Here is a 15,858-nt window from a genome sequence, read left to right as displayed (position 1 = left end):
GTAAGCATCCCATCCTCCCTCAGCTCCATCTCCCTTCTCCACGGTCGTCTAGTCCCCCTAGCAGCCTTCTACCCTTGAACCTATGGAAAAGGAGTTGGGGACTGGGGACTCATCTTGGCTCCCTTACTCAGCCCTCTGGGGATTGAGCCCTCCCACCCTGGGCTCCTTTATTCCCGAGGCCTAGAAAAGGAAAATGTCCCATCCAAAGAGCTCACTGCACAGAGAGGCCAAGGGCACACGCGGGCTGGGTGGGTGGACTTGTCCAAGGTCAGTGGCAGGACTGCAACTTAGACCAGGCCTCCGTGGCCCCGACGGGAGCCACATTCCCAGCATCTCAGTCCCCAGACCCCTAGCCCATAAGGCTGGGCAGGGGGCTAAGGCAGATACTCCTCCTTGACAGGCATTGGGGAGGAGGCGCCCAGGAGGCTGGCAGATCTGGGGCACAGGCCCCCCAAGGGCGGCCCGGCTGCGGTGGGGGTGACCTCATGGGTTGGCGGTGGCGGCTGCGGGGGCTGCGGGGGCTGCTGCTGCTGCTGCTTCTTCTTGTTCACTTTGCGCTCCTTTGCCCGCCGGTTTTGGAACCAGATCTTCACCTGGGGTTGGAAGAGAGAAGTGGGTGGCGCAGAGACCCGACGACAGTGAGAGGAAGAGAGGGAGGACAGCTGAGCTCTTATTTCCTGATGTGTCGTTTGTGGCCTCCCTCCTGCCCCAGCCACCCAGGCCATGAACACATGGACCCTGAACGCATTCTCCTCTCCACAACACGCTCCCCTACTCTAACGACAACTTCTCCTGTAACCTTCTTCCCCACCTCCCAAGGCCTCGCTCTAACACCCCTCATCCAGGAAGCCTTCCCTGTTCTGCCTGTGACTTCTCCCTCCTCTGGATTTAAACAGCACTGATCATAGCCAGCTGTGGCCTATAGCTAATCAGATCTGCTATCTCCCTATTGGGGGTTAAGAATATTGGGTTTTGTTGGGGCAGGAGAGGATTTGGCAGTAGCTCAGTTTTTTCTGTGCTGTGTGCCCATGGCCAGGAGGCTCAACCTTTCTGTTCTCCTCCCTTGACTGAGCTCCCTAATCTGCCTGGCAGCTTGGAAGCCAGACTTCCAGTGCTGCTCTTGTGGCTGAGGTGGGGGGACCCACACACCTGCCGTTCAGTAAGCCCCAGGTTGGCGGCCAGCTCTGATTTCCGCCGGATGGTGATATAACGGCTGTAGTGGAACTCCTTTTCCAGCTCTAGGCGCTGGTGGTCGGTGTAGACCACGCGGTACTTGTCCTTGGTCCGGGTCTTACCTGAGAAGCAGAGGGGCCAGGAGGGGAGGGGAGGTGAGTGGGGAGGGGGAACTTGCAAAAGGCCCAGGCAGGGCCACCAGCCCTCTGTAGAAGGACCCTGAGGTGGGGAGGGGATAAGCCTAGTCCTGGGGGGATAATCATTCCTCCCAGGCTCAGTCTTGGAGACTTCCTGAGAGGCAAGCACTGCTTCGTGCCCATTTGGGGAGGCACTGAGGCACAGAGAGAGGAAGTAACTTTCTTAGGGTTATGCAGCAAGCTGCTGGTGACATTGAGCTTTCAATCCGGGTCTCCTGGTCCAGAGCCCTACTCTGATCACCAGCTCATCCAGCTTTAACTCCACAGCTTCCAGATTTGGCTACAGGACAGAAACTCCAGGAGCCTGTGGAAAGTAGCTTCCATGGCATCCCTGATCATGTGAGTCAGAAAGCCTGGGGGGTGCAATCTGTATATTTAATAAGTTCCCCAGGTGGTTCAGATTCAGGGTCCTCAGACCACAGGTGCAATCTGTATATTTAATAAGTTCCCCAGGTGGTTCAGATTCAGGGTCCTCAGACCACAGGTACGAACACCAATGACATGGAGGGACACCTGGCAGGCAAGGGCAGATTGAGACTAATGATGGCAGCTGTTCCTTTCTCCTGTGCAGCAGAGAGCAGGGAAGAGCCACTGAAGACAGGGCGAAAGTCTGCTGAACTGTCCTGGGCTGTATGGCACCTCGATTCCTGTCGAATGTGGCTGCTGGTGACCCTTGAGGACCTGGAAGTTACCTCAAGAGGCCCTAGCCCTGGACACCAAGCCCTGGTCTAGGGTTGCACAGTGGATAGGGGCTGGTCTGCCTGGAGTCATCCACCGTTCTACCTGTGCCTGGACACAGAGCAGGGTGACTACTCAGTCCACAAATACTTACTGAGCTCCTGCTGTGAGCCAGGTACCGGGGTACACCAGTAAGAGCAAAACTAAAAAAAATTCAGGGCTCCGGGCAGAGGGAACAGCAAGTGCAAAGGCCCTGAGGCAGGACCATGCCTGACATCTGACATGTGTGAGAAACAGTGAGGTGTGGCTTGAGTGCACTGAGCAAGGGGAGAGGCATAGGTTGCCCAGAGCCTTACTGGCCATTGAAAGGACTCTGGGTTTTCCTCTATCTGGGATGGAAGCCATTGCAGGGTTCTGAGCAGAGGAGACACGAGGTCTGATGTATGTTTTAATATGTCTCCAGCTGCTACATGGAGACCAGATTGGCAAGAGGTAGCAGGAAGCACAGAGAGACCTGCAATAGCCCAGGAGAGAGAAGGCGGTGGTTTGGCTTCTACATGGGGCTCAGCCTGGGGCCAGGAACTGGATCGGAGGACTGACTGGGGTTAATGTCAGGGCTGCTTTGGGGCTGGGATCAGAGGTCTGTCTGGAGAGAATATTAAGAATCATGCTTGGCCTGGGCTGGTGTGGGGGCCTGACTAAACACGAGTTTTCTTTGTAAGAAGCTGAGCAAACAGCTATAAATAGGAGGCACAGACAAGCACTTTCAGACCCACACATGCATCCCACCAGGGGTTGATGGGTCTCTGAATAACCATCCATCCCCTCCTGCCTCACCCAGGCGCCCCCCCAACAGCCTAGCCTTCACCTCTGTCTGGGTCACACACAGCTCTGGCATGGCCTGTCCATCAGCACCCCTGTCTTGACTATCCCCCCCACCCCCTCCACCAAGCCCACGCTGCTTGGCAGGACAGCACTGGGCTCCTCAAGAGCCAAATGGTTTTGTGGAGAATGGGAGACAACAGATGTTCCTGGGCTCTTTTCCCTGGGTTTCTTGCCAGAGCAGCGGAACCGCACTGGACGCTCCCACATCCACTGCCCTCAGCTCACTGCCCAGTGCAGCATGGGACAGCCTCGGCCGGCAGCCAGCTTGGCCCGGGAAAGGGACAAGGGAGTGGCTGCTAAGGCTTTGGTCCAGATGGAGCCCCTCCTTGGCCTAGAATATTCAACCCCAGCTCAAAAACAGCTCTGCCTAATGCCACCACCACCAGATCCCCGTGGAGCTCTGAGTCCACAGCCCACTGGGCTCGCCGGGCTAAACCCAGAAGGGGTCATGGGAGTTTACTCTCCTCCCATTTTATAAAAGAAGAGACCGAGGTTCAGGATGATTATAGAGCTGCCAGAGATCCAAATAAGAGAGGCCTGGTGAGTCCTCCTGATCCAGCCTCCCTGTGTAGTCAGGGTCACTGAAGCCCCTGGCAGTCACGGACTCACCCAAGACCATGTCACCTGGCCTAGAGCTCTCACTCCCCATTCTCATTCACGACTCGTCACTCACCAGGTTTAGGGTCTGCAGAACCCACCGTGGAACCCCCCCCACCCTAAGCTTTGGAAGCAGAAGCTCAAAGAGCAGACCACCCATCTACTTGTGCTCCTGGGAAGGGAGGGGTCAGCCCATAGTGAGGGCAGGCCCCTGAGAGCCCTGGGCTGCAGCCAGAGGGTCCAGAAGACTCATAGCCTGAGATTCTAAGCAGTGATTATGAAGCTACCTGGCCCCCCAGGCACCCAGCTCTCACTCCCATCCTTTCGCATGAGCAAGCAGAGATCCATCACACCCATTTCATAGATGGAGGAAATTCAAGCTTAGAAAGGGGCCCTTGCTGAGGGCTATTCTGCCTGGTAGTGAGTGGTATGAACCTGGGCTCAGGTGTCCTGGGCGGGCTCAGGTGTCCAGACCTCTAATCCAGCTCTTCCCAGAGCTGGGGTCGGGGGGGATGGGGGGTGGGCACAGGACTAGGTGGGAGGTAGGGCTCTAGCTGCGTAATTAGTCCTCTCTGCTCTAGCAAGGCCACCAGTGAAGACCCAACCCACAGACCCGGTCTTCCCCATCCCCCATTCTCCATCTGGGCCCAGGAGAGGGGCTGGTGGGCTCAGGAACCTACTGGCCAACTTCTATTGATAGAGCTGCTCAAACATACACAGTTTTATTGCTAAGAAAATGGCTCTGCCAAAGAACAAAATGTTTGCTATCACACTGTGTGGTCCAGGAACCAGGGAATCCCACAGGAGCTCAGGTAGGTGATGTCTAGCCTCGTTGAACATGCACATACCCCTTATCCACTCATCCCACCTCCAGGAACTGATCCCACAGAGAAATGTCCGAAGCTGTAGCTGTTTGAAACGGCATAAGATTAAAAACAATGTGCATGCCTACAAGTAGGGAACATTTTAAATAAAAGATGATACATCCATGGAGACGAGCTTTATGCAATCATTCAAAAGAAATGGTGAAGCTCCGTATGGACCAATATGGAGCAATGCCCAAGATATTTTGTTAAGTAAAAAAAAAAAAAAGCAAGACACTGAGTGTTGTGAATAATATGTTACTATTTTTTTTGTATAAAAATGGGGGGATACACAGTCACATATACACAATCATATGTTTGCACACCCACAGAGCTCTTTCTGAAAGAATATACAAGAAGCCATTGGTAGGAGCTGCCTCTGGAGAGAGAACTGGGGAGCCACAGGTAGAATGGAGTTTTAGGGATGTTTAAATTTTTACCATGTGCAGATGTGAGCTTGTGTTTTTAATGACAGTCAGGAGCCCTGGGCTCCAGTCACAGCTCTGGGCCAGAACTCCTGAATGTCTGGAGCCATCCTCCCTTCCCCCGCCTGTGAGCACCTGTGCCACCCTGGAACCCAGGAAAGAGGGGGCAGGGAGGTGCATGAGAGTGGTGGGGCAGGGAGAGGGCCCGGGATCAATGATTTACAGGTTCCTGGGATGCTGGGGCTGAAGGGGAAGTCCAGGCGCCTGTAACAGGTGTCTGATGGGGGCCACTGCTCCCAGGCACCCAATAAATAGCCCTCTGGGCCAGATGCCAATGTGAGTGAGTAGGGGGAGGGTGGAGAGCTCTCTAGCTCTTTAGGGGCGAGCATGGGGGAAGGCCTTGGGTAACTCACCCAAGTGGGAGGCTTTCTTTGCTCTGGCTTTGGGACTGGAGGAATGGCCACCCATGTGCACCAGCCTGCGTGGAGAAAGCAAATTCCCCATCCCCTAAAGTGCTCACAGCAGAGGCCCTAGAAGCTGCAGGCTAATGGTTCCAAACGCCTGACCAGCAGCCTCAGAACTGGCTGGGGAGCTTTTTAAAAAGCACAGATTCTAGCCCAGAAATTCAGATTCAGCAGGGTTGAAATAGGGCTCAGGGATTTGATAGCTGAATAGCTCTCAGGCAACCCTGACATGCGGTTGTACAGTACAGTTTCTCACTGACTGGGTGATCCAGCCTTATTTTCTTTATCTATAAACTGGGAGTAATTATTATTCTAACAAGGGCCAACATGTCTATGTGTCAGGCACTTTGTGTACACCTTGCAACAACCTATGAAGTTGTACAACTGTTATCCCTATTTTATAAGTGGGGAAACTGAGGCTCACAGAGGTCCACACATCTGGCAGGTGGGATTTAAACCCAGGCCTGTCCAGCCTCAGAAACAGCACCAGCACTATCAAAAAGTGTAAGTTCTCCCGTAACCAGCCAATCATGGGTGTCCAGGGCATCACTTGCGATGGATGGATGATGCCTAGCACAGTCCCTGGGTGTAATAGGTGTGTGGGGAAGGGTAGGTCTCATTCATTTCCAATAGTGGCAGGACAACCATATGGCAGGAATGTTGGGAAATGATTGTGAAATGGGTGGTGTGTTAGACGAGACTGTTTATTTATAAGGTCCTTTCCAACTTGGAAACGCAAAGCTCCCGATGTTTGTTGATTCTGTGATTGTGTTTGTTATTGTTGCTGAAAGAATTCTAAGACCGATTTCCCTGTCTGAGAGTCTAGATAGGGAGGCTGCCCAGCTGGAGGACGGGGGTCAGGAGCCACACAGCCTTCTGCGGGGCCTCCGCATCCAGCCTGGGCCAGGCAAGGACAGAGTTCAGCCTCTGCCTCTAGGGCTGGCTGGGTGGCTCCAGGGAAATCAAGTGGACTCCGGGTCAGCACTTCCTTTGCCTTCTTCCTGCTGGGTTTGTGGCCCTGAGGGACGACACTGCCAGTTCCGGCTCTCAGAGCCTGGGACACAAATCCAGCCCTGGACCCTCTGTCACCCCTCACTGTGTGGTCCAGCCCTGGCTGTGCATCAAAATTCCCCCAACACACACAAGCTCTACCCCAGATCTACTGCATCCTGATCCCCCTGCCATCTTTAACAAGCCCGCTGGGGGATCCTGAACCACCAGCTGGAGTCAGTAGGGCCTCATCCCAGTTCTGTGCCACCTGTGTGGCCTTGAATAAGTCCCTTCTCCTTTCTGGGCCTCAGTTTCTCCTGTACATCAGGAAAGGATTGGGGTGTCAGCTTTGAGGGTCCTGTAAATTCTGAAGTTCTGTGCAGCTCTGAGCCCTCCCATAAGGACCAGATACCCCCACCCCCTCCCTGTCTACCACCTGGGCAGCCCCCACAGGGAGGGCCTGGCCTGCAGATCCTCCAGCCACGTGCCTCAGACACATGTGGGCAGGAGGCACTGGGGAGTGACCCCTGTCTGTAGTGCTGGTCTGGGGAAGACAAAGAGAAATGCAAGCTCTGGGGCTGTTAGCAGGAGGGAGCTCAGGGAAGGAGGAAGGAACAGGGTGGCCACAGAATCCCACAGCAAGGAGTCCTGAAAATGGATTGGGGAAGGAAAGAGGTGTATTTCACTGGTGAAGAGTTAGGAGGAAAGAAGTGCAAATATGTTGAACATGCAAATAACTTTAATATAAAACACGTGAGGCGTTACCCAGATAACATATATAAGAGGGCTGCAAAGGTGGCAGGGCGTGGGGCAGCCCCAAGGTGGCTGTGCTTCGGGAGAGGCCCGGATCCTAGCAGCTTTTCCACTGTACTGAGATTTGGGGGAAAGCCTGGTACCCAGGGGACGAGTCCCCAGACCTTGCTGGAGGCAGAGACCTGACCCACGTCTGACCACCCTTAGCTGAAGGGGTTGACAAGTGGCTGAGCTTCTTTGGGCTTTCCTTCCCCCTGGGGAACAGGATGGATGTGAAAGCATTTTCTAAAGGGCAAAGAGCTATGGAGAGACAAGGAGAACTGAGCTATTTGTAGAAGCGGATGTTGGAGGGCTCCCCCGGGAGAGGGAGGAATGCCGCCTGATGGGGAGCAGCAGGGCAAAGAACGCTGGCCCGGCATGGGGAGATCTGGCTGGGCCACCGGCTGCGCATGAGATGCTCAGTTTGGGTCTCTTTCCTCATCTGTGCTGCCAGAGAGTGGGACCTCTGCTGTGGCAGCCCTGATCTGGCCGGTCCTGATCTGGAGAGACGGATGTCTCCCCTGGGCCATGAGGCTTTCTATTGGGTCCTCGTTCCTGCTGATTTGTGGTCCCAGGATGCTCTATCCCAGCTCCTTATTCAGGCCCTGGAGCAGGGGTGAGGCTGGTATGGGGTAGGGGGAAATGTCCTGACCAGCCCCAGGTCAGCTTCTCCCTACCCCTCCACTGTCACTGTCCTTCCTAGTTACAGTGCTCAGTCAGCACCGCACCCTCCTCCTCCCAGGCCACCTGAGGGCCATCCCCTGCCCCACCTTCTTCCTGGAGGTCTACAGCCTGACCTGGCTCTGAGAAGCAGCAAAGAGGACAGACCGATGGCTCTCACCCAGCCCGGCCACATGCCAGCGGTGTGAACCCAGGCAAGTCACTGAGCCTCTTTGAATCCCAGTTCATTCATCTGTAAAGTGGGGACATGAATTCCTCCTTAGACACGGTAGTTGTGGAGATTAGATATGACAAACTACTTAACAAGGTCATTATGAATAATTATGATGAAGATGAAGATGACTTCGAGATGGAAGAGGCAGGAGATTCCACGATGGAGACTACTGAGCCCATCTGGAGTGGATTACCTCTCAGAACTCTTGAGAAGGACTTTCCTGCACTGTCCCATATGACAGCTACTAGCCACATGTGGCTATTTATATTTAAATTAATTAAATAGAATTACAATTCAGGTCTTTAGTCACATTAGCCATATTTCAAACGGCTAGAAAGCTCGAAAGACACAGCTAGTTGCTAGCACACCAGACAGCACAGCTATAGAGCAGGTTCAGAATCACAGAAAGTTCTGTTGGACAACCCTGCCCTTTTCCAGCTCTGTGTGACCTTGGCAAATCCCCTCCCCTCAGTGCCTGGCTCCTTGGACGCTCCATGAGGGCACGCACCATGCCACCTGGCTCGCCCAGTCCTGTAACAGCGGCTGGCACACGGCGAGTGCTTGCTGGATCTTGTTGAATCCAAAACACAAACTTCCTGTCCTGGTCTTCCTAATCTGAGAAAACAGGCCCCATCCTTTAGCCACTCGGGCCAAAAGCCTTGCTGGCACTTCTCAACTCCCCACATCCAATCCATCAGCTGGTCCGCTCAACTTCCAAAAGACATCCATCTGTCCAGCTCCACCACTCCCACAGCCATCGTCAAAGCCACTAATCTAATGCAGAAATGTGCTGTTCCCGGGTCAGAAATACCTGCATTTGAAAAAATGCTGAGCACTCAATAGATGCTAGTTCATATTATTACCCTGGTAGATGCGCGGTACGTATTTGTTAAATAGTTCATTCCCCTCTTTCACTGGGGGACGGCACTGATGAAAACAAACAAATGAAATAATTACAAATTGTGCTTAGTGTGGAGGAGAGCAGGCATAGGCATGAGAGCTGGGTTCAGCGGCGGGGGTGGGGAGGCATACTGTATTTAGCTTGGGCGAGGTCTCTTGGAGGAGGCAACATTTAAGCCAAGACCTAAAGGCAGAGAAGGAGGTTTCCATGTTACCGAAAGGGAAGATTATTCTAGGAAGGGAGAACGGCATCTACAAAGGCCCCGACGCAGAAAATGGCAGAGTCAGGGCCAGACAGGGCCAGCTCCCTGAGAGGACACTGGCTGCCTTGTTCTGGATGGAATCCCCAGCACCTAGAAAAATGTTTGGCACCAAAGAGACCCTTGGACACTATTATTGCCCACAGGCCTGCCTGCCTGAATGAATGAATGAATGAGAGAGGCACATAATGAGGCTGGAGGCTAGCAGAGCTGAGCCCTGAGGTAAGGGGCTTGGATTTGATTTCAAGAGCAAAGGGAAGTCACTGGAGGGTGCTGAGCCTAGAGCATCAGTCCCGGCTTTCACTAACACCTGCTCCCTCTGTCAATGCAGAGGGATCTAGAGCCCCCTTACAAACTTAAGAGGTGAGTTTGGAGAGAAGGTTTAGCATGTTAACACCATGATGGACCTGACTCCAGATGCAATTGTTTCCAGATCCCAGGAGCTCTAGGACAGAAACCTGAGGGGCCAGCCCATTAAGATAACTTCCTCCTGACAAGCCAGACACTGTTGCTAACAAAGACGTTTTGGACCTTCGGAATGACTCCCTTGGCTCTCAGCAGCAGTATCTGTCAAAACGAGGAGTGGGGGGAAGGAAACACTCCACCAAAAACAGCCTTCTGCCACCTTCTAACTGGGTCATTCTCCTTCCCAGCTACATCTGAGAGATGAGGTGTCACATGGAGCTTCTGCCTTGAGAGCCAGTTTTAAACAGCCTGGCCCCTGCTGTGCCCACCCTCCCCCTCCAGCCTCTTATAGCTCTTCCCAGACTGGCCTCCTTTTTCCCTACCTGGGCTGGGAAGCACATGGGAAACGGGGGCTGGGGCTCCTGCGCCCAGGGTGTTGCTTTATTTGATAGGTGCTCCCTGGGCTGTAGTGTCTGGCTTGGCACCCGGTGCTGCCATGTCCCAGCTGTGTGAGTTTGAGAAACTACCTTACCCTCTCAAAGCCTCCTTAACTTTATCTGTAAAATGAGGCTAATATAGATCCTCACACCTCTTAGGGTTGTTTTGAGGCTCGTGATATCACTCATGCAAAGTTCTTGGCACAGTGCCTGGCACATGGTAAGGACCCAGCCAAGACCACAGTTATCAGCTTTATCATGAGCTCCTACTATGGGCAAGGAATGGTGAGAAGGGTGGAACTGATTAGGACTGGTTCTTTAGTGGCTAACAGATGGTAGATGATAGGGATAAACACAGTCAGTGGTAAATGTTGTTAATACAAGGGCCTGATACAGTGCTGGGAAGGAGGAACCAAGGAGGGTTTGCTAGAGGAGGCGGCCCTGGAGAAGGAGCAGCATTTGAACTAGTGAAAAAATAGAAGAGGAAAGGGAGAGTAGTTCAGGTAGAGGGGCCTAGACTGGAGAGTCAGGGTATGAGGTATGTGCTTGAGCACACCTGCTAAGGACCAGAGGAGATGGTCACAGGTACCGATGCCCTGAGCACCTACTGTGCCAGGCTGAGGGATCTAGGTACCATTGCTTCAAGGTGCAATCCTATTGTTATCCCAGTGTTACAGTGGAAGAAGCTGAGGCTCAGAGCAATGATCCAAATTAACTTTCCTGATGCTAACGCAGCTTCTAACAGAAATACAATTACAGTTAAGACCCAGACCTTAACTGCTGCAAGTAAGCATCTCTGTATCTAGGTAAACTAGTGGGAGAGTGGCTTCAATAGTGGGTTGGGGGCCAGTTCTCAAGAGGGTTCTGAATGCCATAGAAATGGGGCTGGATTTTAGAGCAACGAAATGGCATAAAATGAAATGGCAATTCCATGGCAGTGGGGAGCAGGAGATGTGCCTTGAATAGATAAATCTGATAATGGTTTAGAAGACAGCTGGGGCATCAGAGAGAAAGGCTGAAGGTAAGAGGCCAGGTTGATGGCTGTGCCAATGGGCTAAGGGAGAGGGTCTGGAATGTGGTGAGGAGAGGGAGGGTCATCCCTCCACGGGCCTCAGTTTCTCCATCTGAAGCTAAAGAGGTTGGACCAAGATCTAAACCCTGCTGCAGCAGTCTCATAATCGGAGTGAACATCTCCTTAGTTGTGGGGGACCTCAGCCACCCTAATGGGCCATTCACTTGTGAAGCTGTGTTTATTCACAAGAACCGGCTGCTAAACCTTTGACAGAAGGATAATTTAGGACGGTCTTAATGAAAACGCTGGTGTTTATAGATGCAAAGGGGGAAGGCAAAGAAATAAAACCCCTTGTAGTCATTTCCTACTGGCCTCAGTCAAGTGACGGTAATCACTTGGAACTGTTTAATATTTTGATTGTGGAATGAAGGCTAGCAGCCTCTTCCCCATTTCCACTGCCCCCTCCTGAGAACAAAGCCAGGGGCTCAGTCCCAGCCAGAGCTATGCCAGTTCCCCAGGTGAGGATGGTACCTCACTATCCCAGTGGGGAGAGAGGAGCAGCCATTGGCATGAGCAGCTGGCCTGGAGAGTCATGGGTCCCATCTCCAGGGTTGGGACCTCAGAAACCTGTGTCAAAGCCAAGATCTCACACTTGCCCTGTTCATTCATTCATTCATTCATTCATTCATTCATTCATTCATTCATTCAACAAAACGTATTGAGCACCTGCTAAATGCCATACACTGAGCTGGATGTTGGGAATGTAGTGACAGGTCAAATAGACGTGGCTCGGGACCTCAGAGGCGTTTACCTTGGTGGGTGGGTGGGGGAACAGACCACACACAAACACATCAATAGTGAATAAATTGCAATCAGGGTTAGTGCTCTAAAAAACATGGCAAGGGTTATTGATGGGTATAGGGGGAGCCTTCCTTGAAAAATCATGGAGGACATCTCTAAGGCGGTGAGCGTTAAGATGAGACCTGAAGGGTGAGAAGGAGATAGGCCTGCAAAGAGTCAAGGAGAGAGGTTTCTGGGAAGAGGGAACAACACAGGCACAAGATCTGCAGTAAGACATGGCATGTCTGAAAAAACTGAAAGAAAACTAGAATTTGGTGGTTGAGGGGAAAGTGGCCTGGGTTGAGGTCAGGAAGGCAGGCAGGGACCAGGCATTGATGCTCTACAGTCTCAGAGCCCTCAAGAAGGAGTGTAGATCTTGCCTTAAAAAATGATGGAAAACCTTTGGAAAAAATTTTAACTGACTCATTCAACATCTATTGTAGTCCAGCTTCCACTTGTGTGAAACTAGAACATTCCTTCCAGTCTCTGGGCTTCAGTGCCCCATCTGTATGGCTGGTCTCTAATTGTCCAGTTCAGATATTACAGAATGCTAGAGGCTCAAGAGGGAGGAGAAATGGCCTGGCCAAAAATGATACCATAAGAGCTAGCGACCAGGAGCAACATTTGCAGGGAATTGAGCCAAAGGGGCGAAGTGACGTGTGCTGACCTTCCCTCTGCCATCTGACACAATAGCATTGACACAGGAAATACTCCTGAGAGACCCTGTACCTTCACTGCCCAGAAGGAGAAACTGAGGCCAAATAGGGGAAGGACTTGGCCTCTCTCAGGGAGGGTCTGTAACCCCACCCAACTCTGCCCGCATCTCAGGAGCATTGGTCAGAGTCAGATGCCCCCAGGCAGACAGGCAGCAGCTTCTAGCTTTCAGAAGGCCAAGGCTCCTGCCTCCTGGGCAGGATGGGTCTTTCTGATTCCTGGGGGCAGCCACTTTCCTTGGGAGCCCCCACATCACCCTTAGCCCTTCCTTTTACTCTCTGGGAGTAAAGGGAGAAAGGTCTTTGCATTTGGGCAGAGTTCTTCTAGGCCCTTTTTCTGCCTGGGAACAAGTGTCCAAATGGCTTTTGAGACCAGAGGCTGAGTTGGGCTGCAGCTCCTGTGCCCAGAGAGAAGGGATTTGTCTGACATCCCCCAGGCCTCTCCAGTCCTCTGACCCCCACTAGCCCACCCTCTCTGCCTCACACAGTGATGGCCTTTCTCCAAGTCCCGCCCCTAGGGAACCTCCCCATCCATCTCCAAAGTCATCCGATCAGCAGGAAGCCACAACTGGAATAGAGGAGCAGGAAAAGCGGGCTTCCTTTTCCAGGGAACAGACAGGGAACTGCAGGCCCCAGGGTCAGTGGCCCCAGACACCTTCTCTCATATAATCTAAAGCAGGGTTCTCAACTGGGGCTTATGGATAAAGCTTCTGGGGCCTCTAGAACTCCTGAAATTGTCTGTCGAATTAGGCAACACTCTTTTCTAGGGAGAAGATTTGTACTTTCCATCACATTTTTCAAAGGGGTCCTTTTGTCCCTCAAACAAAGTTATGAGGACCCTTCCATTTTATGTCACAGATGGTAAAAGTGAAACCCAGGAAAGATGACTGGTTTAAGAGAAGCTAGAGAATTAGCTCACAGGTTTGCTTGGGGGCCAGTCTGCCAGATTTCAAGTCCCAGCCTCACCATTTATTGGTTATACAGCTTCGTGAAAGTATTTAACCTCTCTATGGCATCATTTCTTCATCTTAACACTGGGGGTGATAACAGTACATACTATAATGTGGTAAGAATTAAATGAGTTAACACATGCAAGATCTTAGGCCAGTGCTTGGTCTGTTAGTAAGTGTTCTATTACATGTTAGCTGTCATAATTTAGCCAAAGTCACAGAAACAAGGGGCACATCCGGGCCATAAGTCCCTTAAGAGGTTCTGGGTCCCTGAGACTCCCAAGAAGGTGGTCCGATTACAGCCAGACTTGTAGCTACTGACCAAGCCCTCCCCAGAATCTGCCCCCTGGGTGAGCTGGGCGTGTGTGGAGACATGGGGGTGAAGAGAGAGAGGAGGAGGGGAAGTCTCAGGCTAGCTCACAGCTGGGGGAAGGGGAGGAGGGGCTGGACATCAAAGGGTGGGCAGGCTAACTTCCCGCCCACCAGGCCAGGTGGCCTTTGTCAGGACAGGCCCAACACAGTCAGGACAATGGGGTATCCTGTTCACTTTCCGGCCAACAGGAGTCACTACCGAGCCAAGGCGCAGCCTGTTACATGACAAAGGGGGGACCTATAAAGGAGGTCAGGCCGCCCCTCATTAAAGCTGGGCCTTTGTCCTGCCCCCTCCCCTGCCTTTGAAGAGGGTGGATCAGAGAGGCCTGCCTGGGGGCAGGAGGTTCACAGGCTCAGGAGCCAAACAGCAGCCACCTTCCCAACTGCTCCTGCTTTCCCCGCCCCCAGGGTCAAGAGTTCAGGAAGGGCCTTGGGATGGAAAGGTAGGAAGCCCCCTGCCCGCCACTCTAACCAAAGAGGGCTCTTTTTTAGTCCAAATGATATGAACCACCAACCTCTTCACTGTTGGAATGGGGGGGGGGGCGACCTGTAAAGGAAAGTGACCTGGCTGAGTTCCTACAATCAGGGCACCATCCCTTCGGCGGCAGATTTGCAGCCTCTGAGGCCTGTGATGATCTGGGCCCGTGCTGCTAAAGGAGCCCGGGGATAAAAGTCTGGGGATAGCGTTCTAGTCCGGACCTTGCCGCCTAACCGCGTGGGAATCTTCACTTCTCCGGGCTCAGTTTCCCTATCTAGACAGACAGACAGACAGACAGGTTGTGCTTACTCGGGCTGGGATTCAGAAGGGGAAGCTGAGGGAACTGACCCCCAGGGCGAGGGTGGTCCGGGGGGCCCTGCTCCAGGAACCTAAGCTGGGCCAGGGCAGAGGTCAGACGGGGGCGGCCGGGGCTTCGCCCTAGCACCTGCCGGGCTCGGGGAGACCGTGCGCAGGGCAGGGCCAGAGGGGGTCCTTACCGCTGCCACCGCCGCCTCCGGCCGCCACGCTGCGCCGCATCCACTCGTAGGGGGTCCGCCTTTGCGCTCCGGGCGAGGACGGTGCGCCCGGGCCGCCGAGGGGCTGTGCCAGGAGTCCCGGGCCAGGCCCAGGGGGCGCGGGCACCTGGCTAAAGTCCGGAGGGGGCCCGAATGCCAGCTGGACTGGGCTGGCAGCCGGGGCCGCGGGGCCCTGGCCATAGGCGGCGGCCCAGTCGTCCTTGGGCACAGAAAAGGGCGCGCTCCAGGCCGCAGGGGGCGCGGGGGCCGGCTCCACATGAGAGTAGCCGGTGAAGTCGGGGTACTGCGGAGGCCCCGGGGGTTGGGGCGGGGGCCCGTAGGCTTGCGGGCCCAGGCCGAGACTCGGGGGCCTGGCGGGGCCGGGGTACACGGGAGAGTCCTTGTCCAGCACATAGCCCACGTACATGGTGGCCGCAGGGACCCCCGCGCATGCTGGGCCCCGGAGCCGCCGCTGCGGGCCGCCCCGGCGAGCAACAGCTCACCTGAACTCGCCGCCCCGCCGCCGGGCCGCCCCACCCAGGCCTTTTATAGCCCCGGGCCGCCCAAGGCCCCGGCCCAGGCGGGTTTGCATTTCAAAGCGGGGGGAGCCTCGGGGCCGCGAATCAAAGGGGGAAACCCGTCGGGGGCGGGGGGTTCAAAAGGAGACAAATTGCCACCCCAAGCGGGAGGTGGACTGGTCGGGGCCTGGAGAGGTGGGGACGCGGAGGGCGCATCCCGGGCGAGCGTGGAGGCGCGCTAGGTGTAGGAGCTCCCGAGGGCCAGTGGCCCAGCGGCGCAAAGCCTCGTCTCCCCGTGAGAAAAGGGGCCCAGGGGCTGCAGGGGGCCCCAGGCCAGCGTCACACAGCCACACCAGGCCGGTGGCACACCCCACAGGGACCAGCTTGAGGGGAGAGGGCAACCTGACTTCAAACGGGGCTCCTGTCTGCAAGGTAGCGGTGTTCTTAATCTTTTGGGGGCAAGGGTCACGACCCTTCTGAGTCTCCGATGAAAGCTGGG

The 15,858-nt window shown here is 54.2% G+C and overlaps 1 protein-coding gene across 1 annotated transcript; it reads right to left on the bottom strand.

The window, feature by feature from the left end:
- Positions 1–374: 374 nt before the first annotated feature.
- Positions 375–15,268, bottom strand: CDX1 (caudal type homeobox 1). The gene is made up of 3 exons (XM_016210641.2): positions 14,824–15,268; positions 1,150–1,295; positions 375–593 (listed from the first exon to the last, which is right to left on the bottom strand). Exons 1-3 carry the CDS (start codon positions 15,266–15,268, stop codon positions 375–377), a joined length of 810 nt encoding a protein of 269 aa, XP_016066127.2.
- Between the last annotated feature and the right edge of the window lie 590 nt (positions 15,269–15,858).

Source organism: Miniopterus natalensis, chromosome 4 (genome assembly GCF_054644295.1).
Source record: "Miniopterus natalensis isolate mMinNat1 chromosome 4, mMinNat1.hap1, whole genome shotgun sequence".
Lineage (NCBI taxonomy): Eukaryota > Metazoa > Chordata > Mammalia > Chiroptera > Miniopteridae > Miniopterus > Miniopterus natalensis.
The sequence above is the reverse complement of the archived record's forward strand: the minus strand, read 5'-3'. Positions and strand labels throughout refer to the sequence as shown.

Excerpts from the sequence above, each read along its gene's own strand:
- CDX1 (XM_016210641.2), bottom strand. The coding sequence starts at position 15,268 with ATGTACGTGGGCTATGTGCTGGACAAGGACTCTCCCGTGTACCCCGGC. Across the intron at positions 1,296-14,823 it reads CGGAGGCGGCGGTGGCAGCG|GTAAGACCCGGACCAAGGAC; the intron begins GTAAGGACCCCC and ends TCTGCTTCTCAG. Across the intron at positions 594-1,149 it reads TGGGGCTTACTGAACGGCAG|GTGAAGATCTGGTTCCAAAA; the intron begins GTGTGTGGGTCC and ends TTCCAACCCCAG.